General features: G+C 63.8%; 2 protein-coding genes and 1 long non-coding RNA gene across 3 annotated transcripts; all 3 read left to right on the plus strand.

Moving 5' to 3' along the window:
- Positions 1–621: 621 nt before the first annotated feature.
- Positions 622–1,380, plus strand: LOC140000369 (uncharacterized). The gene is made up of 3 exons (XR_011805512.1): positions 622–780; positions 1,011–1,157; positions 1,244–1,380. It is a non-coding gene; the product is annotated as an uncharacterized lncRNA (long non-coding RNA).
- A 19-nt stretch (positions 1,381–1,399) lies between these two features.
- Positions 1,400–12,909, plus strand: LOC140000209 (latent-transforming growth factor beta-binding protein 4-like). The gene is made up of 16 exons (XM_072030008.1): positions 1,400–1,411; positions 1,507–1,750; positions 2,478–2,606; positions 3,161–3,286; positions 3,365–3,490; positions 3,944–4,063; positions 4,136–4,261; positions 4,344–4,469; positions 5,117–5,239; positions 5,325–5,456; positions 7,637–7,871; positions 7,949–8,271; positions 9,002–9,067; positions 9,553–9,681; positions 11,199–11,348; positions 12,521–12,909. Exons 1-16 carry the CDS (start codon positions 1,400–1,402, stop codon positions 12,907–12,909), a joined length of 2,556 nt encoding a protein of 851 aa, XP_071886109.1.
- A 5,633-nt stretch (positions 12,910–18,542) lies between these two features.
- LOC140000352 (protein YIF1B-like) lies at positions 18,543–23,822 on the plus strand. Its single transcript, XM_072030219.1, has 3 exons — positions 18,543–18,648; positions 18,725–18,987; positions 20,329–23,822. The coding sequence occupies exons 1-3, from the start codon at positions 18,618–18,620 to the stop codon at positions 20,359–20,361; spliced, it is 327 nt and encodes a 108-aa protein (XP_071886320.1). The 5' UTR covers positions 18,543–18,617; the 3' UTR covers positions 20,362–23,822.
- Positions 23,823–26,943: the final 3,121 nt, after the last annotated feature.

Here is a 26,943-nt window from a genome sequence, read left to right on the forward strand (position 1 = left end):
TTGGGGTTGAGGTCGGGGCAAGGCCTGGAATTGTGGTAGGGATTGGGATTGGGGTTGGAATTGGGATTAGGGTTGGGATTGGGATTGTGGTTGGGATGTGGATGGGGATGGGGTGAGGAGGGAGTAGGGGTTGGGATTGGAGTTGGAGTTGGGATTGGGAGGGGATGGGGATGGGATGGGGATGGGGGTGGTCTGAAATGGAATAGGGATTGGGATTGGGATTGGGATTGGGATTGGGATTGGGAGGGGATAGGGAAGGGAAGAGGAAGGGGAAAGGATTGGGGTGGGATGGGGATGGAGTAGGATGAGGTGGGATTGGGATGGGAACAGGATGAAATGGGATTGGGGTTAGGACCAGGACTAGGACTGGGATTGGGATTGGGATTGGGATTGGGATTGGGATTGGGGTTTTGGGGTTGGGATTGGAATTGGGGTTGGGATTGGGATTGGGGTTAGGACCAGGACTAGGACTGGGATTGGGATTGGAATTGGGGTTGGGATTGGAATTGGGGTTGGGATTGGGATTGGGGTTAGGACCAGGACTAGGACTGGGATTGGGATTGGGATTGGGATTAGGGTGACCGGTACCACCCCCCCGCCCCCCCCCCCCCCCAGCCCACCAGGTGATCTCGGAGGCGCGGGGGCCATGTTACCGGGTGCTGCGGGAGGGGCGCTGCGCGCTGCCCACCCTGCGCAACATCACCCGCCAGATCTGCTGCTGCAGCCGCGTGGGCAAGGCCTGGGGGCCGGCGTGCCAGCGCTGCCCCCCCTTCGGCTCCGGTGAGCCCCCCCGGGACCCCCCCAACCCCTTGGGATCCCCCCAAAAAAAACCCTTTAGGGCGGACCCCCCCCAAAAAAAACAAAAACCCTTTGGGGAGCCTCCGTTTCATGGGATTTGCACCCAAAGCCACGGGCTCACCCTTTGGAGGGGGGTTTTTTTTGGGGGAGGGGGGTAATTTTTTTTGGGGGGGGGTCCATTTTGACACCCCCTCCCCCCCCTTCAATTGCAGAGGGGTTCAAGGAGATCTGCCCCGCCGGCCCCGGCTACCACTACTCGGCCTCCGACCTGCACTACAACACCCGCTACCTGGGCCAGGACCTGCCCCGTGTCCCCCTGGGGCGTCCCCGTGTCCCCTCCCCAGCTGGGACCGCCGCCCGTGAGCCCCTTGTCCCCCCCGCTTTGTCCCCCCCCACCCCCCCCGGCTGCCAGGACCCCCCCTCACCCCATTGCTCTGCCCCACAGCTCGCTGGCGCCCCGGTCGGCCGCCCCCCAGCAGGTCACCGCCTGTCCCCGAGGTGCCACCGCGGGTCCCCAAGGTGCCACAACGCGTCCCTGAGGTGCCACCACGCGTCCCACACGTGCCACCGCGTGTCCCCGAGGTGCCACCACGGGTCCCCGATGTGCCACCACGTGTCCCCGAGGTGCCACAACGCATCCCCGAGGTACCACCACGTGTCCCCGAGGTGTCACCACATGTCCCTGATGTGCCACCACGTGTCCCTGAGGCACCACCGCATGTCCCTGAGGTGCCACATGTCCCCAAGGTTCCACAGCGGGTCCCTGAGGCGCCACAACGTGTCCCCGAGGTGCCACCAGACGTCCCCGAGGTGCCACAACGCGTCCCCGAGGTGCCACCGCGCATCCCCGAGGTGCCACCACCAGCCCCCGAGGTTGTCATCGTGCCTCGACCCACCCTGGGGCTGCTGGGACCCCTCCCCACGCCACCCGGCCCGGAGGGTCCGGCACCAGGTAGGGCTGGGGCACTTGTGCACGGCTGCACACGTGTGTGCACCGTTGCACGCATGCATGGTTGCAGATGTGCGCAGGGTTGCACTGTGTGCAGCTGTGTGCGTGCATTTTATTTTATTTTTTGCACGTGTGGTTACGCTCTGCGCCGTTGCACATACACATCTCAGCACAGGCGTGCAAGGTCACACGTGTGTGCATGTGGCTGTGCACTTGTGCATGGTTGCATGCTTGCATGGCTGCATGTGTGCAGTTGCATGTGCACGTGTGCTCAGTTACATGTGCAAGCAGTTACGTGTGCAATTTGCATTTATTCAGTCTCATTTGTGCACAGTTATAGGCGTGCACAGTTACACACGTGCGTGTTACATGTGTGCACACCATTGCAGGCTTGCCCAGCTGCATGCAGCTGCAGTAGCACGTGTGCATCTCATGCATGCACAGCTAAATATATTGTGCACGTGTGCACGGTTTGCATGCATGACTATTTGCACACGTGTGCACGGCTACATGCATGCCTGCTTACACACGTGTGCACAATGCCTACTTACACACGCCTACACGTGTGCATGTGTCCTGTATGCCTATTTGCACACATGTCCACAGTTGCATGCATGCTTGATTGCACACACGTGCACAGTGTGCATGCGTGCATGTTTGCACAGGTGTGCACAGCTGCACGCCTGCCCGTTTGCACACACATGTGTTACTCACGTGTGCCCGCTTGCAGCCGCCGGCAGCGTGTGCGAGCGGAACCCGCGGATCTGCGGCCCCGGGCGCTGCGTCCCGCGCCAGGGCGGCTACACCTGCCTGTGCCACCCCGGCTTCTGGCTCAGCACCCAGGGCACCCACTGCATCGGTGAGCGGCGCCCGGCCCCTCCCTGGGCACCCATGTCCCCATGCACCCACCTCCCCCTGCACTCATTTCCCCGTGCGCCCATTTCCCTGTGCACCCACCTCCCTGTGCACCTGTTTCCCCATGCACCCACCTCCCCATGCACTCACCCGTTTCCCCGTGCACCTATTTCCCCGTGCAGCCACCCATTTCCTCATGCACCCATTTCCTCACGCACCCATTTCCTTCTGCACCCATTTCCCCATGCGCCCACCTCCTCATGTACCCACCCATTTCTCCGTGCACCCATTTCCCCATCTATCCACTTCCTTGTGCACCCACCTCCCCGTGCACCCACCTCTCCAAGCCCCAATTTCCCCCTGCCCCCATTTCCCCATGCACCCGTTTCCCCACGCACCCACCCATCTCTCCATGCCCCCACCTCCCCGTGCCCCCATTTCCCCGCGCACCCACCTCCCCACTCCCCTCTCCCCCTTCCCTCCCACCCACCTCTCCATCCGTCCCCGCTCCTGTCCGTCCGTCTGTCCCCATTGCCGTCCGTCCCCCCGCCTGCCCAGACGTGGACGAGTGCCGGCGCAGCCCCCGGCCCTGCGCCCCCGGCCGCTGCGAGAACACGGTGGGGAGCTTCCGCTGCGTCTGCGGCCCCGGCTACCGGCCCGGCCCCGGCGGCACCGACTGCCAAGGTCAGCAGGGACGGGGGGGGGACAGAGGGGGACAATGGGGACAACGGGGATGGGGCTGAGGTGGCCGTGTCCCCGTAGATGTGGATGAATGCGCCCAGAGCCCCTCGCCCTGCGCCCAGAGCCGCTGCGAGAACTTGCCCGGTGGCTACCGCTGCGTCTGCCCGGCCGGCTACCAGGCCAGCACGCCCACGGGACAGTGCCAGGGTGAGCGGGGACACGGGGGTGTGGGGACACCGGGCTGTGGGGACACTGGGTGTGGGGACACCGGGGTGTGGGGACACCAAGGGTATGGGGACACCAAGGGTATGGGGACACCATCTGCGTGTTCAACACCCATGGGGTCATCGTTCATGGGGTCACCATCCATTGGGTCAGCAGCCATGGGGTCACCATGCCATAGTGTTGCCAGCCACGGGGTTAAACATCCATGGTGAACCCATCCATAACCTCCCAATACGTGGTGTCCCCATGCGTGGTGTCCCCATGCGTGGTGTCCCCATCCATGGAGTCCCCATCCATGGTGAACCCATCCATAACCTCCCAATACGTGGTGTCCCCATCTGTGGTGTCCCCATGCGTGGTGTCCCCGTCCGTGGTGCCACCACCCACGCCCTCCCCGCGGTGCCACCACCGCCGCCCCCTCTCCGTGCCGCGCAGACATCGACGAGTGCGAGAACCACCTGGCCTGCCCCGGCCAGGAGTGCGCCAACACGCCGGGCTCCTTCCAGTGCCGGCCGTGCCGCGACGGCTTCGAGCTGCACCATGGGCGCTGCGCAGGTACCCGCGTCCCCCCACGTCCCCCCTGTCCCCCCGAGGGGGGGGCCAACCCTTAATTGTGCCACCCCCTAGACGTGGACGAGTGCGCCACGGGCTCGCCCTGCGGTCCCCACGGCCGCTGCAGTAACACCGAGGGCTCCTTCCACTGCCAGTGCCGGCGCGGATACCGGGTGGGTGCCGGCGGCGCGCCATGCGCGGGTGAGTGGTGGGGGCGGCGTGGGGATGGTGCCGTGTCCCCCCCACACCCGACGGCCCCCCCACGGCCCCCATCTGCCCACAGATGTCAACGAGTGCCTGGAGGGCGACTTCTGCTTCCCCCACGGCGAGTGCCTCAACACCGAGGGCTCCTACAGCTGCCTCTGCGCCCAGGGCTATGCCAGCACCCCCGAGGGCACCGCATGCGTTGGTCAGAGCCCGGCATGGTCCCGGTCCCTGTCCCTGTCCCTGTCCCTGTCCCCGTCCCCATACCCATCCCGGTCCCATTGCAGTCCCCATTCTCATTGTGGTTTCTATTCCAGTTGCGGTTTTTTAGTCCCAGTTAATCTACTCAGTCCCATCCCCGTGCCTATCCATGTCCCCATCCAATCCCAATCCTATCCCCATCCCAATCCCATCCCCATCCTATCCCATCCCAATGTCTCTCCCTGTCCCCATCCCATCCCACCCCAATCCCAACCCCCATCCCATCTCTGTCTCCATCCCATCCCCATTCCCACCCCAGTCCCCATCCCCATCCCAATCCCATCCCCATCCCACCCCAATCCCATCCCCATCCTACCCTTTTTCCACCCCAATCCCAATCCCACCCCAATCCCATCCCATCCCTTTTCCACCCCATCCCCATTTCCATCCCAATCCCAATCCCACCCCAGTCCCATCCCATCCCACCCCACCCCTCCACCACCCACCCACGCATCCGGGTACCACGGGGTGCCACCAGCCCCTTGTGTCCCCCTCTTTCCCCGTATCCCCCCTGCCCCCGTGTCCCCCCCCTGTACCCACGTCCACCCCGTGCCCATGTCCCCCCCGTCCTCACCCCGTGTCCCCCCCCAGACGTGGACGAGTGCCAGCGCGGGGACGTGTGCCGGGGCGGCCGCTGCGCCAACACCGACGGCGCCTTCGAGTGCCACTGCCCCGCCGGCTTCCGCACCGACGCCGAGCGGGCCCAGTGCCACGGTGAGGGGCTGGGGGGTTGGGGGGGGGGGGATTTTGGGTGCCCCCCACCCTGGGGCTGGCGGCGAGGGTGGCCCTGTCCCCGCAGATGTGGACGAGTGCCAGGAGCACGGGGCCGAGTTGTGTGGGGCTGAGCGCTGCGAGAACTTGCCCGGATCCTACCGCTGCGTGCCCGCCTGCCAGCACGGCTACCGGCCCCGGGACGGCGGGGGGTGTGAGGGTGAGCGGGGATTGGGATTGGGATTGGGATTGGGATTGGGGTTGGGGTTGGGGTTGGGGTTGGGGTTGGGATTGGGATTGGGATTGGGATTGGGATTGGGGTTGGGGTTGGGGTTGGGGTTGGGATTGGGATTGGGATTGGGATTGGGATTGGGATTGGGGTTGGGGTTGGGGTTGGGGTTGGGGTTGGGGTTGGGGATGGAGATAGAGACCAATAGTGGATGGGTTTAGGGACTGGGACTAGGATGGGGATGGGAGGGGATGGGATTGGGGTGGGATTGGGAGGGGGATGGGAGGGGATTGGGGTGGGGATGGGAGGGGATTGGGATGGGATTGGGATGGGATTGGGATGGGATGGGGATGGGGATGGGAGGAGATTGGGGTGGGGATGGGATGGGGATGGGGATTGGGATTGGGGTTGGGGTTGGGATTGGGGTGGGGATGGAGATAGAGACCGATAGTGGATGGGTTTAGGGACTGGGACTAGGATGGGGATGGGAGGGGGTGGGATTGGGGTGGGATTGGGGTGGGGATGGGATGGGGATGGGATGGGGATGGGAGGGGATGGGATTGGGGTGGGATTGGGATGGGGATGGGATGGGGATGGGATGGGGATGGGATTGGGATTGGGGTGGGGATGGAAATGGAGACTAATAATGGATGAAAATAGGGACTGGGACTGGGACTGGGACTGGGACTGGGACTGGGACTGGGACTGGGACTGGGATGGGGATGGGGATGGGAGGGGATGGGAGGGGATTGGGGTGGGGATGGGAGGGGATGGGATTGGGGTGAGATTGGGATGGGGATGGGAGGGGGATGGGAGGGGATTGGGGTGGGGATGGGATGGGTTGGGATGGGATGGGATGGGATGGGGATGGGATTGGGGTGGGGATGGAAATGGAGACTAATAATGGATGAAAATAGGGACTGGGACTGGGACTGGGACTGGGACTGGGACTGAGACTGGGACTGGGACTGGGACTGGGACTGCGACTGCGACTGGGACTGAGACTGGGACTGAGACTGGGACTGGGACTGGGACTGGGACTGGGACTGGGATGGGGATGGAATGGGTTTGGAATGGGGATGGGGGTGGGATTGGAACAGGATTGGGATGGGGATGGAGATGGAGACCAATAATGGATGAAAATAGGGGGTGGGATTGGGATGGGATTAGGGTGAGATTGGGATGGGGTTGGGGATGGGATGGGAATGGAGACAGGTCCAGGGACCAGAACGGGACGAGGATGGGGACTGGGACAGGGATGGGAACCCGCACACAGGGCTGTGATGCGCACGGGGCTCATCCTGCCCGGGGCCGTGGTCCCCATCATCCCCCACCCCACCTTGTCCCCCCCCCATGCTTGGGGTCCCCCCGGTGTCCCCGCAGATGTGGACGAGTGCCAGGAGCATGGGGCCGAGTTGTGTGGGGCCGAGCGCTGCGAGAACCTGCCCGGATCCTACCGCTGCGTGCCCCCCTGCCAGCCCGGCTACCGGCCCCGGGACGGCGGGGGGTGTGAGGGTACGGGGCCATAGGGACGGGGACAGGGCCATGGGGATGGGGATGGGGCCATGGGGACGGGGATGAAGCCATGGGGATGGGGACGGGGCCATGGGGATGGGGATGGGGCCATGGGGACGGGATGAGGCCATGGGGATGGGGATGGGGCCATGGGGATGGGGATGGGGCCATGGGAACGGGGATGGGGCCATGGGGATGGGGATGGGGCCATGGGGATGGGGACAGGGCCATGGGGACGGGGATGGGGCCATGGGGACGGGGATGGGGCCATGGGGACAGGGACTGGGGCACGGGGATGGGGATGGGGGTACGGAGAGGCTGAGGGGACCCTGAGGGGCCATGGCATGGGGGACATCAGGGACAAGCCAATGGGGCACAATAGGGACAAAGCTATGGGGACATGGAAAAAACAACGGGGATGCTGGGGACAAGCCAATGGGGTCGAGGTGCAGGGGGACTTCTCTATGGGGTCAGGATGGGGATGGGCAGCAGGGGACATCAGGGACAACACCACGGGAGATAATGGGGACAAAACGATGGGGGACATTGGGACAAGCCAATGGGGCCACTGGGGACAAGCCAATGGGGTCGAGGTGCAGGGGGGCTTCTCCATGGGGTCAGGATGGAGACGGAGAGCAGGGACCATCGGGGGACAGTGGGACCCCCCCATGGGGCTGAGCTTTTGGGGGACGGCTCCACGCTCCCCCCCCAATGTCCCCACCGCCCCCTCCCCCCAAAAAAACGTCACCTCCCCGCTTGCAGACGAGGACGAGTGCGCCGAGGGGGGGTCCCGCTGCGGCCCCCACGCCGCCTGCCACAACCTCCCCGGCTCCTTCCAGTGCGCCTGCCACCAGGGCTACGAGGCCGCCCGGCACGGCCACCACTGCCAGGGTACGGGGACAGCGGGGACAGCAGGGGGGGGACACCCAGAGTGACACTGAGCCCCCCCCCTTCGTGTTTCCCCCCAGACGTGGACGAGTGCGCGACGCTGCCGGGGGTGTGCGGGGCGGCGCGCTGCGAGAACGTGGACGGCTCCTTCCTCTGCCTCTGCCCCGACGGGGGGCACGAGTTCGATCCGGTGACGGGGACGTGCGGGGGACCCCCCCCAGCGACCCCACTCCTCCGGCCCCCCCCGGAGCCGTGGAAGCCCCCCCGGGCTTGGCGGCGTGCTTCAGCCCCGCCTGCGGGGTGCTGGCGCCCAACGTCAGCCGGCAGCAGTGCTGCTGCAGCGTGGGGGGCGCCTGGGGGGTCCGCTGCCCCCCCCCGAGGCCGTGCCCCACGCCTGGAACCGGTGGGGACATGGGGACGCTATGGGGGGGGGAGGGGATTGGGGATGGCGTGGGGTGGGAAGGGATTGGGGTGGGAGTGGGATTGGGGATGGGGATTGGGATTGGGGATGGGGACGGGGATAGGGATGGGGATGGGGATGGGGATGGGGATGGGGATGGGGATGGGGATGGGGATGGGGATGGGGATGGGGATGGGGATTGGGACTGGGATGGGAAGGGATGGGGATAGGACTGGGATGGGATGGGATGGGATTGGGATTGGAGTGGAGTGGGATGGGATGCGATTTGGGATGGGATGGGATGGCGATGGGATTGGAGTTGCAATTGGGACTGGGATGGGATGGGATTGGGATGGAGATAGGATTAGGATTGGGATGGGATTGGGATAGGATTGGGGGGTGGAGATGGAATTGGGATGGGGTTGGTGATGGGATTGAGATAGATTGGGATTGGGACTGGGATGGAATGGGGATGGGATGGGGATGGGATGAGGATGGGACTGGGATTGGGGTGGGAAGGGATTGGGATGGGTTTGGGGTGGTGATGGGATTTGGGATGGGGATGGGGATGGGATTGTAAAGGGATTGGGATTGGGGTGGGTATTGCCAGGGATTAGGACTGGGATGGGATGGGATTGGGATCGGGGTGTGGATGGGACAGGGATGGGCTGGGGATGGGGTCAGGATGGTGCCAAGGTGCAGGGGGGGTGACACCTCTGTCCCCCCCCCCAAGCCGAGCACCGAGCCCTCTGCCCCCACGGGACCGGCCAGACCACGGGGCCCCAGGGCTCAGCAGCAGGTCAGTGCGGCCGCGGGGGGGGCACAGCAATGGGGCCCCCCCCCATTTGGGGGCTCCCTCCGTTTAGGGACTCCCCCCCCTACTCAGGGGCTCCCCCCTGTATTTAGCGGTTCCCCAATGTTGGGGATGCCCCCCCATTTTGGGGATGCCACCCCTGTTTTGGGGCTCCCCCATTTATGGGATGCCCCCCATTTTGGGGACTCACCCCCCCTAATTTGGGAATGGCCCCCATTTGGGGGACTCACCCCTCCCATTTTGGGGATGTCCCCATTTTTCAGGGTGCCCCCTCAATTTGGGGATGCCCCCCCTATTTGTGGGGTTACGCCCCTCCCCTTTTGGGTGCATCCCGCCTATTTTGGGGCAATACCCCCCCCTATTTTGGGGTTCCCCTCCTATATAGGGGCTCCCCCGTTTCGGGGGTGCCCCCCCAATTCCGAGGACCCTCCCCCTGACGTCGCCCCCCCCCTTACCCCCTTACCCCCCAGATGTGGACGAGTGCCGGGTGTTCGCGCCGCAGCTGTGCCGGGGGGGGGTCTGCATCAACGCCGCCCCCGGCTTCAGCTGCTACTGCCCCAGCGGCTACTACTACGAGCAGGAGCACCTGCAGTGCGTGGGTGAGCACCCAGCACCCCCAGCACCCCCCCAGCACCCCCCCAGCACCCCCAGCACCCTGACCTCAGCACCCCCAGCACCCTACTTGTGCCCTGGGTGCACCCTGCCTGCACCCTGAGCACCCTACTTGCATCCTGAGCACCCTGAGCACCCTGCCTGCACCCTGAGAGCACCCTACTTGCACCCTGACTGCACCCTAAGAGCACCCTGTGCACCCCGAGCACCCTACTCGCACCTTGAGCACCCTGCCCTCAGCACCCTGAGCACCCTGCCAGCACCCCCAGCACCCCCAGCACCCCCAGCACCCTGACCTCAGCACCCTAATTGTGCCCTGGGTGCACCCTGCCTGCACCCTGAGCACCCTGAGCACCCGACTTGTGCCCTGACTGCACCCTGAGTGCGCCCTACCTGCACCCTGAGCACCCTAATTGTGCCCTGAGTGCGCCCTACTTGCACCCTGCCTGCACCCTACTTGCACCCTGAGAGCACCCTGAGCACCCAGCCAGCACGCTGAGCTCCCTACCTGCACCCTGAGCACACAACCTGTACCCAGAAAGCACCCTAAGAGCACCCTGGCTGCACCCTGAGCACCCTCTTTGCACCCTGAGCACCCAACTTGTGCCCTGCCAGCACCCTACCTGCACCCTGAGCACCCTGCCTGCACCCAGCCAGCACCCTGAGCACCCAACTTGCATCCTGAGCACCCTGAGCGTGCCCTGTCTGCACCCTGAGCACCCAACTTATGCCCTGAGTGCACTCTACCTGCACCCTGAGCACCCTACTTGCACCCTGCCAGCACCCTGAGCACCCTGCCTGCACCCAGCTCACACCCTGAGAGCACCCTGCCCACACCCTTCCAGCACCCTGCCAGCACCCTGAGCACCCTACTTGCACCCTGCCTGCACCCTGAGCACCCTGCCAGCACCCAGCCAGCACCCTGAGCACCCAACTTATGCCCTGAGTGCACCCTACTTGCACCCTGAGCACCCAACTTGTGCCCTGCCAGCACCCTGCCTGCACCCTGAGCACCCTAATTGTGCTCTGAGTGCACCCTGGCTGCACCCTGAGCACCCTCTTTGCACCCTGAGCACCCAACTTGTGCCCTGAGTGCGCTCTACCTGCACCCTGAGCACCCTACTTGCACCCTGACTGCACCCTGAGCACCCTGCCTGCACCCAGCTCACACCCTGAGCACCCTGCCCACACCCTTCCAGCACCCAGCCAGCACCCTGAGCACCCTGAGCGTGCCCTACCTGCACCCTGAGCACCCTAATTGTGCTCTGAGTGCACCCTCCCTGCACAATACCTGCACCCTGAGCACCCAACTTGTGCCCTGAGTGCACCCTCCCTGCACCCTCAGCACCCTGCCTGCACCCTGTCTGCACCCCGAGCACCCTACTCGCACCCCAAGCACCCTGCCCTCAGCCCCCCGAGCACCCTTCCAGCCCCCCGAGCCCCCTTCCAGCCCCCCCCCCCGTGCCCCCCACCCCCTTGCCGACCACCACCGCCCCCCCCCCAGATAACGACGAGTGCCAGGACGAGGACGCGGAGCCGTGCATCGGGGGCCGCTGCGTCAACACGGTGGGCTCCTACTTCTGCTCCTGCGCCCCCCCCCTGGTGCTGGACGGCTCCCAGCGCCGCTGCGTCACCAACGACACCCGCGCCATGGGTGAGGCCACCCCCTGTCACCCCCCCCGTGTCACCGTCACCCCCCCCGTGTCGCCCTGTCCCCACGTGTCCCCATATCCCTGCCCTATGTCCCCGTGGCCCCCCATCCCCGTGTCCCGGCACTGTCCCCTGATGCCCCCCCCGTGTCCCCATGTCCCACATCCTGATGTCCCACGTCACCGTGTCCCCACGTCCTGTGTCCCCATACCCCCATGGCGCTGTATCCCCCATGTCCCCAAATCCCCGTGTCCCCGTGTCCCCATGTCCCACATCCTGATGTCCCACGTCACCGTGTCCCCACGTCCTGTGTCCCCATACCCCCATGGCGCTGTATCCCCCATGTCCCCAAATCCCCGTGTCCCTGTGTCCCCATGTCCCACGTCGCCTCCCCCTTGTCCCACATCCCCCTGTCCCACGTCACCATATCCCCGTGTCCCCATGTCCCCATGTCCCACATCCCTTCATCCCAGTGTCCCCCATTGTCTCCCCACATCCCACATCACCTCCCCATGTCCCCACCTCACTGTGTCCCCATGTCCCCGTGTCCCCATGTCCCCACGTCCCTATGACCCCACAGCCACGTGGCCCCATAGCCTCATGTTGCCATGCACCCGTGTCCCCTACGGCCCCTTGTCCCCTCGTCCCCATGTCCCCATGTCCCTAAGGCCCTATAGCCTCACATCCCTGTGTCCCCATGTCCCCCCATGTCCCTGTCCCCCCCCCCATGCCCACGTCCCCATGCCCCCTCCCATGCCCACGACCCCCCATCCCCTATACCCATGTCCCCATGTCCCCATGTCCCCAAGACCCCACACAGGGGGACCCCCACCCTGCCCCCCTCCTACCCCAGCAATAGGGACCCCCCCAGACCCCCATAATGGGGACCCCATGGGCACCCCCCAGAGTGGGTCCCCCTTAGACACCCCCCCCATGATTGGGACCCCTTGGACCCCCCCCATAACAGGGACCCCTTTGCCCCCCCCAATAATGGGAACCCCTCCCACCACCCCACAACGCCCCCCCCCTAATGGAGACCCCTTGGGTACCCCCCATATAACAGTGCCCCCCCCACCTCTTTACACCCCCCCCCCTTAGCATCCCCAATTTTTAGGACCCCACCCCACAACCTGCCCCCCCCCCCATTTTTTTTTCTCCCCCCCCCCCCCCCCCCAGATGACTTCGAGTTCCTCTGCAACGTCCTGCGCCCCCCCGGCCCGGGGCTGGGCCCCCCCTACGAATACGGCCCCGAATACCCCCCCCACTACGGGCTGCCCTACGGCCCCCTCCCCTTTGGGGGTCCGGGCCCCCGCCTGCCCCCCCCGGGGCTGCGCGCCGACTACGACCCCTATGGGCTGGGGGGGGGCTACGACCCCCGCGGGGACGCCCTTTACGCCGCCCCCCCCCCGCTACGAGGACTTGGAGGATTTCGAGGGGTCCCGCCGGGGCCCCCCCCGCTCCTCCCGGCCCCGCAGCCCCCCCAGCGCCCCCCAGGACCCCCCCCCGTGGCTCTTCCAGCCCCATGGTGTGGCCGAGCGGCCGGGGCGAGCCAGCGAGGATGGTGAGTTTGGGGGGGGGCGGGATTGAGGGGTTTTGGGGGGGGATTTTGTTTTTTTTATGGGGAGGGGGCTGACGGGGACCCCCCCCCGCAGACCCCCGGGACGAGGCGCTGCCGCCGGAGCTGTGCGGGGTGCTGAGCGGCTGCGAGCATGGGCACTGCGTGCGGGTGCCCCAGGGCTTCACCTGCGCCTGCGACCCCGGCTACCGGCTGGACGCGGCACGCGTGGCCTGCGTGGGTGAGACACGGCCTAATCCCGGCCTAATCCGGCCTAATCCGGCCTAATCCGGCCTAGTCCCGGCCTAGTCCCGGCATAATCCCGGCCTAATCCGGCCTAATCCGGCCTAATCCGGCCTAGTCCCGGCCTAGTCCCGGCATAATCCCGGCCTGATTCCGGCATAATCCCGGCCTAATCCGGCCTAATCCGGCCTAGTCCCGGCATAATCCCGGCATAATACGGCCTAATCCGGCCTAGTCCCGGCCTAATCCGGCCTAATCCGGCCTAGTCCCGGCATAATCCCGGCATAATACGGCCTAATCCGGCCTAATCCCAGCCTAATCCGGCCTAATCCGGCCTAATCCCGGCCTAATCCGGCCTAGTCCCGGCATAATCCCGGCCTAATCCGGCCTAATCCCGGCCTGATCCCGGAATAATCCCGGCCTGATCCCGTCCTAATTCCTTCATAATCCCGGCCTAGTCCCGGCCTAATCTGGCATAATCCAGGCCTAATCCCGGCCTGATCCCGGCCTGATCCCAGCCTAATCCTGGCCTAATCCCGGCCTGATTCCGGCCTGATTCCGGCCTGATCCCGGCATAATCCCAGCCTGTTCCCATCCCAATCCCATCCCATCCCAAACCCCAGTCCCAGACCAAATCCCACCCCATCCCATCCCCAATCCCACTTTAATCCAACCCCCAATCCCACCCTAATCCAACCCCAAATCCTACCCCAATCCTACCCCAATCCTACCCCAAATCCCGATCCCATGCCCATTCCATACCCCCAATCCCAATCCCACCCCAATCCCATCCCCACCCCCCCAATCCCATCTGCAACCCCTTCCCACCCCAGTCCGACCCCAAATCCAATCCCAATCCCACCCCAAATCCCAACTAAATCCCAATCCCGCCCCAAATCCCAACCAATCTCAGTCCCCACCCCAAATCCCTTCCCATCCCAACACAAACCCATCCTAATCCCACCCCAATCCCATCCCAAATCTCACCCCAATCCCATCCGCAACCCCTCCCCACCCCAGTCTAACCCCAAATCCAATCCCAACCCCAATCCCACCCCAAATCCTACCCAATCCCAATCAAACCCCAATCCCACCCCAATCCCCCCTCAAATCCCCCCCAATCCCAATCCCACCCCAATCCCATCCCAATCCCCCACAATCCCAATCCCCACCAAAATCCCACCCCAATCCCATCCCCATCCCCCTCAATCCCACCCCAAAACCCACACAATCCCAATTCCACCCCACCCCAATCCCACCCCAATCCCATCCCAATCCCATCCCAATCCCCCTCAATCCCACCCCAATCCCCCCCAATCCCAATCCCACCCCAATCCCCCCCAACCCCCCCCCCCAATCCCACCCCAAATCCCACCCCATTCCCCCCCCAATCTCCCCCAATCCCCCCAAAACCCCCCAATCCCACCCCAATCCCACCCCAAATCCCCCCCAACCCCCCTTAATCCCCCTCCCCGACCCCCCCTGACCCCCCCCCTTTTCCCCGCAGACCTCGACGAGTGCTCGGAGGCCGCCCTGTGCCGGGGGGGGCGCTGCCTCAACACCCCCGGCTCCTTCCGCTGCCTCTGCCCCCCCGGCTCTGTCCCGGCGCAGGGACCCCCCCGCTGCATCCCCGCGCGCCCCCCGGCCTGAGCCCCCCCCTCCCCATCCCGGGGGGGGGGCCCTGTATTTATTGTCTGTATATATCGGAGCTGGGGGGGGGGGGGGATGGAGAGACACTGGGGGGCACCGTCCGGCATCCCCCCCCCGCCCGCTGTGGGGTGAGGTGGGGGGGGGGCTCCTGGGGGTGCCCATGGGGGTGCCCGGCCCCCCGCTCCCTCCCCCCCCGTCCATGTGAGCCCCCCCTCACTTCCCCCCCAATTTTTACAGAATAAAGGTTTTCTATAAAATGAGCTGGGGGGGGGGGAGTTCTTTCATCCTAATAGGGTCGGGTGGGGGGGGGGCTGTGGTGTCACAGGGACTGGGACCCCAAATGGGACCCCCCCCTCATGAGTCTGGACCCCTCTACTTGGGACTGGGACCCCTCTATGGGTTTGGGACCCCCCCCAGTGGGACTGGGACCCCCCCCATGTATCTGCTCCCCCCCTCAATGTGTCTGCCCCCCCCAATGGGACTGGGAGCCCCCCATGTGTCTGGGACCCCTCCATGGGTTTGGGGACCCCCCCCAATGGGATCAGGATCCCCACCCCAATGGTGCTGTGACCCCCCCCCCCCATGGGTCTGTGACCCCCCAATGGGACCGGGAACCCCCCTATTGGACCTGGGACCCCCCCCATGTGTCTGGGACCCCCCCCATGTGTCTGGGACCCCCCCCCCATGCATCTGGGACCCCCAACCCCCCCCAGTGACCACAGCGAGCCCGTCGCGCTTCGAGCCCCCCGTTTATTGCCCCCCCTCGTCCAGCAGCCCCCCGTCCTCCTCGGGGGGGTCCGGGGGGGGGCGCAGCGCGGCGCTGACCCCGTGCAGCTCCAGCAGCTGCTGGAAGGCCGCCAGCAGCAGCAGCGCCGCCGTCACCCCCAGCAGCAGGTAGGCTGGGGGGGGGGGACACAGCGGTCAGAGACCCCCACCCCCCCGTGGAGACCCCCACCCCATGGAGAGATCCCCATGGAGACCCCCCCCCAATGAAGACCCAATCCGCCATGGTGACCCCATCCATGAAGACCCCGCCACCATGAAGACCCCACCCCAATGGAGACCCAACCACCATGGAGACCCCAACCATGAAGACCCCAACCACCATAAAGACACCACCAGAAAGACCCCACCCCAATGGAGACCCCAACCACGGAGACCCCAACCATGGAGAACCCAACCACCATAGAGACCCCAACCATGAAGTCCCCCAACCACGAAGACCCCAACCACGAAGACCCCAACCATGAAGACCCCACCCCAATGGAGACCGCGCCCCAGTGGAGACCCAACCACCATGGAGACCCCAACCATGGAGACCCAACCACCATAAAGACACCACCCCAATGGAGACCCCAACCACGAAGACCCCAACCACGAAGATCCCAACCATGAAGACCCCAACCATCTAAACCCCAACCATGGAGACCCCAACCATGAAGACCCCAACCATGAAGACCCCAACCATAAAGACCCCAACCATGAAGACCCCAACCATCTAAACCCCAACCACGGAGACCCCAACCATGGAGAACCCAACCACCATAGAGACCCCAACCATGAAGTCCCCCAACCACGAAGACCCCAACCACGAAGACCCCAACCATGAAGACCCCAACCATAAAGACCCCAACCATGAAGACCCCAACCATCTAAACCCCAACCATGGAGACCCCAACCATGAAGACCCCAACCATGAAGACCCCAACCATAAAGACCCCAACCATGAAGACCCCAACCACCATGGAGAACCCAACCATGAAGACCCCCAACCACGAAGATCCAACCACCATGAAGACCCCAACCATGAGGACCCCAACCACCTAAACCCCAACCATGGAGACACCAACCATGAAGACCCCAACCATGAAGACCCCACCACCATAAAGACCCCACCCCAATGAAGACCCCCCCCACCAAGAAGACCCCAACCACATAGCCCCAACCCCCACATAACCCCAACCCCAGATCCCCAAACCCCAACGCCCCCCACCCCAACGCCCCCCCCCAACCCCCCGCCCCCGCTCACCGGCCAAGGCCACCCGGTAGAGGTGGCGCGGGGGCTGCCCCTCCGGTGCCCCCGCCGCGTCCCCCAGCCCCACGGTGGTGACGGCCATGCCGCAGAAGAAGACGGCGTCCAAGAAGCTCCCGGAGCCCCCCAGGGCCCACAGGGCGGCGGCAGGCAGCAGCACGAAGCCCCCCGCCACCGCCACCGCCAGCAGCCCCAAATGGAGCCCGGCGGCCCCCCGGGGGCTCCAACCCCACCGCGTCCTCAGGTAGCGCCGGGGCCACCGGGTGACCGGCACCGAAAGCCACCGGGCCACCACCGCCAACGTCAACACCGTGAAGGGGACGCCCAGCGCCGCGTAGGCCAAGCAGAAGGCTTTGCCCCCCGGGGACAGGGGGGCCACGGGGCCGTAGCCTGGGGGGGGGGGGGAAATTTAGGGGGGGGACCCCCCCCGGTAAGTGAAAGGGGAGGGGGGACCCCTGGGGGTGGTGGGGGGAGGTTGGGGGCTTGGTGGTGATGGGGGTCCTGGGCGAACTGGGGGGCTCTGTGGGCTGGGGGGGTCCTGGTGGGGCTGGGGGGGGGCCTGGGGGTCCCAGTGCTAAAGGGGGTCCCAAAACCCATGGGGGTCCTGAGGTTCTCAGGGGGCTCGGTGCCTATGGGGGGCCATGGAGGGTCCTGGTGCCCACGGGGGTCCTGGTGTTCATGGGGGTCCCGGTGTTCTTGGGGGGGTCCCGGGGGGGCCTGGTGCTCAGAGGCGTCCTGGGGGAATTGGTGCTCATGGGGGTCCTGGGGTTCATGGGGGTCCCGGGGGTCTCAATGCCCTTGGGGGGGTCCTGGTGCCCATGGGGTTCTTTAGGAGGGTCCCAATTCGGAGGGGGGGTCCCGATTTGGGGGCGGGGGGGCTCCTTACCCACAGTGGTGAGCAGGGTGGTGGAGAAGAAGAAGGCGGAGGCCAGGTCCCACCGCGGGGTCCCGGAGGCGTTGAGGGTCCCGGGGGGGGTCCCGAGGGTCCGCGCCCCCCCCTCCAGCACCCAGAGCCCCAGGGTGCCCAGCAGCAGCAGCCCCCCCTGGGCCACCGTGTGGCCTTGGGGACGTGGTGGCCATGGGGACATGGTGGATATGGGGACATGGTCATCCTGGGGACATGGTGGCCACGGAGACATGGTGGCCATGGGGATGTGGTGGCCATGGGGACATGGTGGCCTTGGGGACAAGATGGCCGCCGTAGCCAGGAAATGGCCACGACACCTCAGGGACAGCCCTAGGGCCACCACGGCCACCGTGTGGCCTTGGGGATGTGGTGGCCACGGAGATGTGGTGGCAACAGGGATGTGGTGGATCTGGGGACATGGTGGTCTTGGGGAAGTGGTAGCCCTGGGGACGTGGTGGCCTTGGGGACAAGATGGCCGCCGTGGCCAGGAAATGGCCACGACACCTCAGGGACAGCCCTAGGGCCACCACGGCCACCGTGTGGCCTTGGGGACGTGGTGGCCTTGGGGATAAGATGGCGCTGGGGACATGGTGGATATGGGGCCGTGGGGGCTATGGGGCCATGGGGGCTATGGGGACGTGGTGGCCCTGGGGACATGGTGGCCTTGGTGACGTCATGGCTTTGGTTGCCATCATGGCTTTGGTGACGTGGTGGCCTTGGTGACGTCATCACCTTAGTGGCACGGTGGCCTTGCTGACATCACACCCTTGCTGACGTCACGGCCCCGCGCGCCCGTCCCCATGGCAACCGCCACTTCCGGCCCCGCCCCGCCGCTCCGCCAACAGCTTCCTCCCGCGCTCCTCACGTGACCGGAAGCGGAAGCGCCATGGAGCCCCCGGGAGCGGCGGCGGGGCTCGGTGCGGACCCCCGGCGCCCCCCCCCTCCCCCGACCCCCCCCGGCCCCCCCTGACCCCCCCTCTCCTCTCCCCGCAGCCCCCAAGCGCCGCGGCCCGGGCCCGGCCCCTCCGCGGATGGCGGAGCCGCGGCCGCTCTTCGACGACACCAGCGGCGGGGCCGCCCCCCCCCCCCACGGCCCGGCCCGGGCCTACGGGGCCCCCCCGGCGGCCCCCCCGGCGTCCTCCGCATCCCGCCTGCCCCCCCCCGCCGCCGCCTTCCTGGCCGAGCCCGTGTCCAGCCTGGCCGCCGCCTACGGCAGCAGCTTGGCCAGCCAGGGCCGGGACATCGTGGACCGGAACGTGAGGAGCGGGATAAGGGGGGGTGGAGGGAGAATTGGGGGGGGTGGGGGGGGGCGGCGGGGAGCTATAGGGGGCTGCGGGGGGCTACAGGGGGCTATATGGGGCTAGGGGGGCTATAGGGGGCTATAGGGGGCTCTAGGGTGCTATGGGGGGCTATTGGGGGCTACGGGGGGCTATGGGTGGCTACGGGGGGCTGTACTCGGCTCTGGTGAGGCCGCACCTCGAGTACTGTGTTCAGTTTTGGGTCCCTCGCTACAAGAAGGACATGGAGGTGCTTGAGCGGGTCCAGAGAAGGGCGACGAAGCTGGTGAGGGGCCTGGAGAACAAGTCCTACGAGGAGCGGCTGAGGGAGCTGGGCTTGTTCAGCCTGGAGAAGAGGAGGCTCAGGGGCGACCTTATCGCTCTTTACAGATACCTTAAAGGAGGCTGTAGTGAGGTGGGGGTTGGCCTGTTCTCCCACGTGCCTGATGACAGGATGAGGAGGAATGGGCTAAAGTTGCGCCAGGGGAGTTTTAGGTTGGATCTTAGGAAGAACTTCTTTACCGAAAGGGTTGTTAGACACTGGAACAGGCTGCCCAGGGAAGTGGTGGAGTCACCATCCCTGGAAGTCTTTAAAAGACGTTTAGATGTAGAGCTTAGGGATATGGTTTAGTGGGGACTGTTGGCGTTAGGTCAGAGGTTGGACTCGATGATCTTGAGGTCTCTTCCAACCTAGAAATTCTGTGATTCTGTGACTTATTGGCTCAGCTCTGGTCAGCAGAGGGGCCCTTAGCAAACATGGGGCAGCTTCCAGATCCTTCTCACAAAAGCCACTCCTATGGCCCCGTGCTACCAAAACCTTGCCAGGTAAAACCACTACAGGGAGGCGCATCTCATCTGGTGGTAGCAGGCCAGTGTCACATAGACCCTCCCATGATCAGCAAGCCCAAAGTTCTACCAGTTGCACCAGTCCCGAAGCTACGTGTTAATGTGATGAGTCTGCTTGTCAGCATCGATCCCCCCTATCGGAAGGACAGAGGCAAACACAACCTGTGCCCCTGATCCTTTAAGTAGTCGCCCCAAAGCCCTAAAGCCCCTTTTTTTACTAGGCATTAGTAACAAAAACTTGAACAAGGTGGAGATAAATTAACTTGGCTACAGCATTAAAGATGAGCTTTGCGCAGTGGTCAATTGCTGGCTGGCTTGAGGCGCGTGGCTGAGGGTCTCTAATGAATTGTACGACTGATTCGGGCGCGTGGACAGCGCATGTGGTTACGGGGAAAGTATATGTAGCAGAGAAAAATGGCAATAAAGGCCTTCTGCTCAAGAGGCATCGGGAGACCGTGTCTTTCATCCCTTCAGGTCTGCCCCCTTCCAACTCAGGATATTGTATGATTCCAAGTGTGGAACCCAGCATTTGGCCTTGAATGCCACGCAGCTGGATGCGGCCCGTTGATCCAGCCTGTCCAGATCCCCTTGCCCAGCTTGGTGTCGCCCACGAACTTACAGCGCCCGGTGGGGCCCATCCAGCCCAGGCACGTGTCACATGGGACCCTTGGTGACCTCCCTTGGTGACACCCCAGGGGTCCGCCTTATATGACTGCAGCTGTGGCTCGGACCCTCAGCGTCGGTGCACGGCAGTGACGGACAGGGCAGGAGCACTGGGCCTTCGAGGAGTCCCCGAGCATAGCCCACGCCTGCCCGAAGGAGCCTCCGTTTTCTATTTGAGAACTCTCCCACTCCAGAGGCTCCTTCTGAATCTGATGAGGAGGGAGGCATGCCCCCCAGGCAGCCCAGGCTGGCCTGGCAGGAGACCTGGTCTTCTGAGGGCAGCAACCGGCCAGCAGAGGACAGCTTGCTGGCAGAGGACAGCACCCCGGTAGAGGACATTTTGCCGGCAGAGGACAGAAGCCCAGCAGAGGACAGCTTGCTGTCAAAGGGCAGCAGCCCGGTAGAGGACAGCAGCCTGGCAGAGGACAGGAGACCAGCAGAGGACAGCTTAGTGGTAGAGAACAGAGGTTTGACAGAGGACAGCAAGAAGGAGTTGCAGTTGCTGGATCCCAGTGAGTCGTGAGTCCTCTCTGTACCCCTCCCTGCCACTGTAGGGGTGGACAAAAACACCACCTGAACTCCCACTCCATCCACTACCCGTCCCAGTCCCCTAAAGTCCCGCTCGATAGTCTTCAGGCTTCTATCTTCAGTAGTATCACTGCCGGCCTGGACTATCAAAAGACGATAGTAATCAGAGGGGAAAACCAGGTTGGGAAGCTTTCTGGCAACGTCCATGACCCTAGCCCCAGGGAGGCAGCAGACTTCCCTATGGGTAGGGTCAGGCTAACAAATAGGGCCCTCTGTTCCCCTCACAAGGAAGTTGCCTTCTCAGGGGAACAGAGGGAACTTCTCAGGGTCCTTGGTGGCCTCCAAGTTAGCTCAGCGTCATGGCACCGAGTCACTGTGAAGGAGCTGCTGGAATAACGAGACAACAACCTAGTTCTATTAAAATATATATTGCTCTTTTGAGGACTGCTGCGGGGCTAGCGGCACCACAGCAGTGGAAATCTCCGTCCTGACATTGCCTTATGCCTTGACGTCAGGATCAGGGTGGTTTGAACTGCCAGGGAACAGACCATGGGTTCCGGGTCGTTCTCTGAAGGCCGGAGGACTGCAAAAGAAAGAAGAGCAGAGATGAAAACCCACTCCTTGCAGAGATCCCCAGGCATCCCCTGCAGAGCATGCCAGCCCCACTCGACTCTTCCCCAGGCCAGGAGGAGCAGGAGGGACAAAGGAATCCGTTGAAAGCTGCTGCTCAGCAATGTCCCAAATGCAGCCACCAGTCCTTCCCCACCTGCGCACCACAGGTCAAGTGGGGCACCTTCACAAGCTGGTTCCCTCACCACCTGCCTCCATCCCTTGGGAGGATTCACACACTCCAGGAATCTCCTGGACTCTTTCCTCTCGCTATTGTGCTTCCCCATGAGAGCAAGGGCTAGCAATCGTGACCCTGCTCCTAGCTGCTTGTAGGCTGTCTCATCTCCCTCTTCGTCCTGGTTGCGTGCTCTACAACAGGCTCCCACCTTCTGTCAGCCTTACTGCCCTTTCCCCTGACTCTTCCTCAGGGACACTCAACCCTTTCAGCGGCACTGCCCAGCTCCAGGCTGGGAGGCCATTCCCTGACACCACAGGCTACCCCGTCTCCTCTCCCTCGTTCCTATGGCTGCATTGCTCCTCCGCCCCGAAGCATTTCCCTGGAGCAGGGCAAGGCACGGGGGCCTCTGCCGCTGTCCCCCCAGCCCTAGCACACCCCCCACTGCCCTCACTCACCGCTGAGGATTTCATTCAGCTTCTCCTCACTCTGGTCCTTGCAGTAGCGCGCAGCAAGACCTAGACACAGAGACCCCATCAGAGCCCCGCTCCCCAGCACGCTCCCAGCAGCGCAGCCCCTGGCCTGGCCAGCCAGGCTGTGCCCCCTCCTGCACCCTGGAGCAAGGGCCCAGTCGGGGGGCTCTGGGGGCAACAGGGCAGTGCCTGGGGCTGCCAAAGGCTGCCCCAAGAGGGACCCAGGGGCTGGGCTCACCAATGAATCTGACGGCCTCAAGTCGCACAAGGGTCTGAGTGGCCTTCAGGTAGGGCTGGCTCTGCTGCAGGTATTCTTCTACTCTGCCTCTGTCCTGCTGCAGCTGGAGAGAGAGAGAACGCAGGGTCACGGGGCTTGCACACCCTCTCCAGGGTCTCCTCCAGCATCCTGGGGGCAGGGAGGTCAGAGGGGCCTCCAGAAGAGCCCCCTGGGGCTCTGTGCTGGCAGGAAGGGAGCGAGGATGCGGCTGCAGGCAGCGGGCTCTGGCCGGGCGCGTTTGCCCAGCTGGGGCAAACCAAGTTGGGTCCTTACCAAGCACTCTCCAACCCTCCATGTCTGTTTTGTCTGGACGAATCGCTTGAGCTCCTTGCATCGCAGAAACTCTGCAGCCACAGCAAGAGCTTCCCCAGAGGCCTGCGGAGCAGCAGAGGTTGGGAGATGGCAGCACAGCCTTGGGAAGGAGACCCTCTGTCCCCTCCTCTTGGCAGGGCTGCGAGCCTTTCCCAGCGCGTTATGGGAGGCTGTGGTGAGGGGCAGCGTGCACTGGGTTCAGTGGCCAAGGCAAGGCCACGGGACAGCCACCATCGGAGGCAGCTCATGCTGCCGGCCAGAGATCCCCCACAGCAACCCTGTGGCATCAGCACACCCTTGCCCACATAACTGCTCAGCTCTGAGATCTGTACCTTTGCTACGCTCTCACTCTGGTCTCTCATATGAATGTAGAGTGGGAGAAGGCTCCTGTGAACTGTCCTCTTCATTTTCTTCGTCCTTTGCCGCAGCACAGCTTCCACCACGGCTTGGAAGAGGCAGATGGAGTGCTCCCGCACCTGGCTGGACGCCTGGCAGGGAGGAGGACAGGAGGAATTTCAGCATTAGCGTGGCCGATGTGAAGGGAGCTCCCAGCACTGTGAGATGCTTCAGCGCTGGATCCTTCCCAGAGGAGCTGCTCAGGGGCAGCTGCAAGGCCTGGTGCCCGTGAAGGGCAACGCAATCGGTTGCCATCGCAGGCTGCCCGCCAGCCACCCCACTTTCGCCACCAGCCGCACCAGCCATGCCCAAGCAGAGCTCCCCAGCGCCTGGGCTGACGAGGAGACTGGGAAGGCCCTGCCTGAGTGCTGCCCACAGGGCCGGGCTGAAGGGCAGCCCTCGTTACAGGGGGCCCAGCTGAGGGCTCGGGCTCCCGCAGCACACTTACGTGGTCAAAGAGTGGCAGGAGCTTCTCAGCCAGCTGCAGAGCCGGGCCACTGGCCTCCCTCCTCTCCACATGAGCCATCACGTTTCTCAGCACAGGCAGGGCCTTCAGCACCACGTCTGTGTTGGTGTCCTGCAGGGCCTCCAGGATGTCTGGCAGCAGGACCTGAATTTCCCTTGCCTGTAGGAAAGACACCATTTCCCTTCCGTGAGGCAGTGAGAGACCACCCTGGGCAAAGGGCTCTGGTTCCTGAGCACCAGCCTCCTGCCTTGCTTCCTGGCAGCGGGGAGGGACGGGAGGGCAGAAGAGCAAAGCCCCAGGCTGCCAACATGGCTTTGCTTGACGATGGCCCGCTCACCTTCTCAGGGCTCTCTGACACGGTGCAGAGCCCTTTCAGAACCATCAAGCGCATCTCTGGTCTTGGGTGCCTCAGGTAGCTCAGGAGGTGCACTGGGTTAACAAAGTCCTCCTCAGAAATGTCATTCTGGGCCAGCATCTGCAAGAAAGAGCAGTGAGAGCCTGGCAGGGCCTGCAGGGCCCCCTGCAGCCTCTTCTTCTCCCACCTTTGGGCAGGGATGGGGCAGCGCCAGCTGGCACCAAAGAGGCACCAGGCGCGGGGAGCTACGGGGGCTTGCCGGCCCCAGGGACCATGTGTCCGTACGTCCTGCGGGAGCTGGCAATTTGGGGGTAGATGGGCACAGGGCTGTGCCTGTGTGCCTGAAGGGGCACACGTAGCCCTGCTGGGAGCAAGGTTTCATCTGGGAACTCACAGCCAAGCGACGGATGCACGTGTCTTCGGTGACTGCGGTGCACCAGTAGCGCAGCGGCAAGTCTTCCATCATGTCGTTCAAAACCCTCTTCAAGGTCTTCGGCATGGCCAGGATCACCTCCCACATGGCCAGGTCAGTGCTGCAAGCCCAGAAGACTCTGTCAGTGAGGCTGCCTCAGCCGCAGGGCCACAAACTTGGGCCAGCCCCAGAGGACCCAGGCTGTCCTGCAGCCCCTGTGACTTGGGGAGCACTGAGGGCCCAGCCTGGGCAGGCAGGAGGGGGCTGAGCTGGTGTTCCCTGGGGGCAGGGGGACTCTGGGCTGCCTTGGACAGCTGGGCTGCTGCAGCCCTGGCTGGCCCAGTAGGGCTGGAACACATTGGTGGGAAGGAGGGCTGTGCTCCTTGGGGATGTCCTGCCCTTTGCCATTGGTGTGGCAAGCAGAGAGTCTCCAGGTGCATCTCCCGACGCGGAACAAGCCCTCAAGGATGTTAAGGCCAGGACCTGTCACGTGGCGGAGAGAACTGCAGCAGGTTCATGACTTCTCTCCAGGGCATCATGTTGGTCAGCTGGAGAAGCAGGGAGTCCAGGCACTGCCGCGCCGATGCCGTGTGGATGCTGCCCAGGTTTCTCCTGATGCACTCCATGATCGTTGGCACCTTGGGGGACAAAGTGGGAATGGTGTTGCCAGCAGACCGCAGCCATTGCCACAGCTGCCACTCAAACTTTGGCCCCTTCCATTGCTCTCTGCTGGCTTCAGGTGGCTTCTGGAGCCCAAGAGACCCCGATGTGCGAGGGAGGCAGGGAGGGAGGCAGGGAAGGAGAGAGGAACCATGCCTGGAAGAGCTCAAGGGCAGGGCCATGGCCACAGGCCACTTACATCTGTCAGCCAGTAGTCAGGGACCTCCAAGGCTGCGTCCAGCACGCTGCAGGCCCCCTGCTTGTCATGGGTGCTGGAGTCTTGTAAAGCTTCCAGGGCTGTGAGGACGATGTCCAGCCTCTCATCAGGGAAGAGATGTCCTCCAAACCACTGTGGGAAGAAGGAGGAGCGAAGACATGCCTCACTGAGTGTCCCAAGGGTGCTGCTTAGCTGAGCAGCAAGGGCAGCTCCGGAGAGAGGGCCCTCGGGGGAAGGGGTGAGGATGGGGCATATGGGGCCAGAGTGCTGGCCCTGCAGGTAACCAGGGCTTGCTGGTGGCCAGGAGGGCTGGAGCTGCTGCCGGGACACAGGGGAGCAGCCTTCGCATAGCCCCAGCCTGGGGACAAGAGGAACCCTCTCAGCAGGGCGAGTGAGGCCGTGCCAGCCCCACCGGTTCTGGACCCCTTTGCTCACACGAGATGCCTGCTGATGCTGCGGACAAGATCCCCAGCAAGGCCAGAGCTCATTACCTTGGCAATTTCACACGGAGTTGATGGTATAGAAAATGGAGGTTTTGAATCCTTCGATATCATGCGGAGCAGCCCATAATTTTTCATGTCCTTTGTCTGTGAGCTTTCTAAACAGGGGGAAACACCAAAGAGTCAGTAGGGAAGCGCATCTTTGCCAACAAGCTTGCCAAATGGTGAAAAGCACTTTCACTAGGAATGGCTGAGGAGGGAGGCTCAGACCCACGGCGAGGAGAGTGGTGGGCAGGGATGTAAAGCACAAGGTGAGGAGTGCTGGGAGCAAGAGGGACCTCAGGGATGATGCAGAAGGAGGAGAAGCAATGGCGTTGGGTGCCGTGGGGGTAGCAGCGTGTCACAGACCCCCTTCTGCTCGGGGTCAGGATGTGCAGGAAGCCCCCTGACACCTGCCTTTAAGACGGCAGGGAGCAAACAGTCAGGGAGCATTCTGGAGGGCGTCACCATCCCTGGTGATGCACGGCTGGCTCTGCTGTTCACTCCTCGGGGAAGATGCCGTTTGGGAAGTGCTCATCGATTGATGGCTTAGACTGGGGGACACCACAAAACAGCGTGGTAGGTGATCTGGGGAGGGTTGGGAAGGACAGCAGCAGAGAACTGCTCCTGGACGGCAGGTGAGCGTCTAGCTTCTGCGGAAAACGATAGCCAGAATGCTGCGGGAAGCTGCTGTGAGGAGCAGAGGAGGCCAGGGAACCTGGCAGAATTCCGTGGGCAGCCTCCACCAAGCACAAAAGCAATCCTTCACAATACTCAGGAGAACAAGCAGACATACCAGGAGATGTCTGTGTGCGGACAGACGCTGCCCACCACACCTTCTTACCTCTTGTTTCCTCTAAGATTGTGAGGAAGCGATAAAGTGTATCCAAAGCTGCGTGTCTCATGGATATATCGCCACTGAAGAAAATGAAGAGGTGGCCCAGCAGCTGTCCCAGGATGGGGATGTAGAGCTCTCTGGAATCATTGTAGCTGTGCTTGTATTTTTCATAGTCATCTGAGTTCTGGGTGAGGAAGGGACGAGAGACAAAGGGCTTAGTGGAGGCAGA

Source organism: Anas platyrhynchos, chromosome 33 (genome assembly GCF_047663525.1).
Source record: "Anas platyrhynchos isolate ZD024472 breed Pekin duck chromosome 33, IASCAAS_PekinDuck_T2T, whole genome shotgun sequence".
Classification (NCBI taxonomy): domain Eukaryota; kingdom Metazoa; phylum Chordata; class Aves; order Anseriformes; family Anatidae; genus Anas; species Anas platyrhynchos.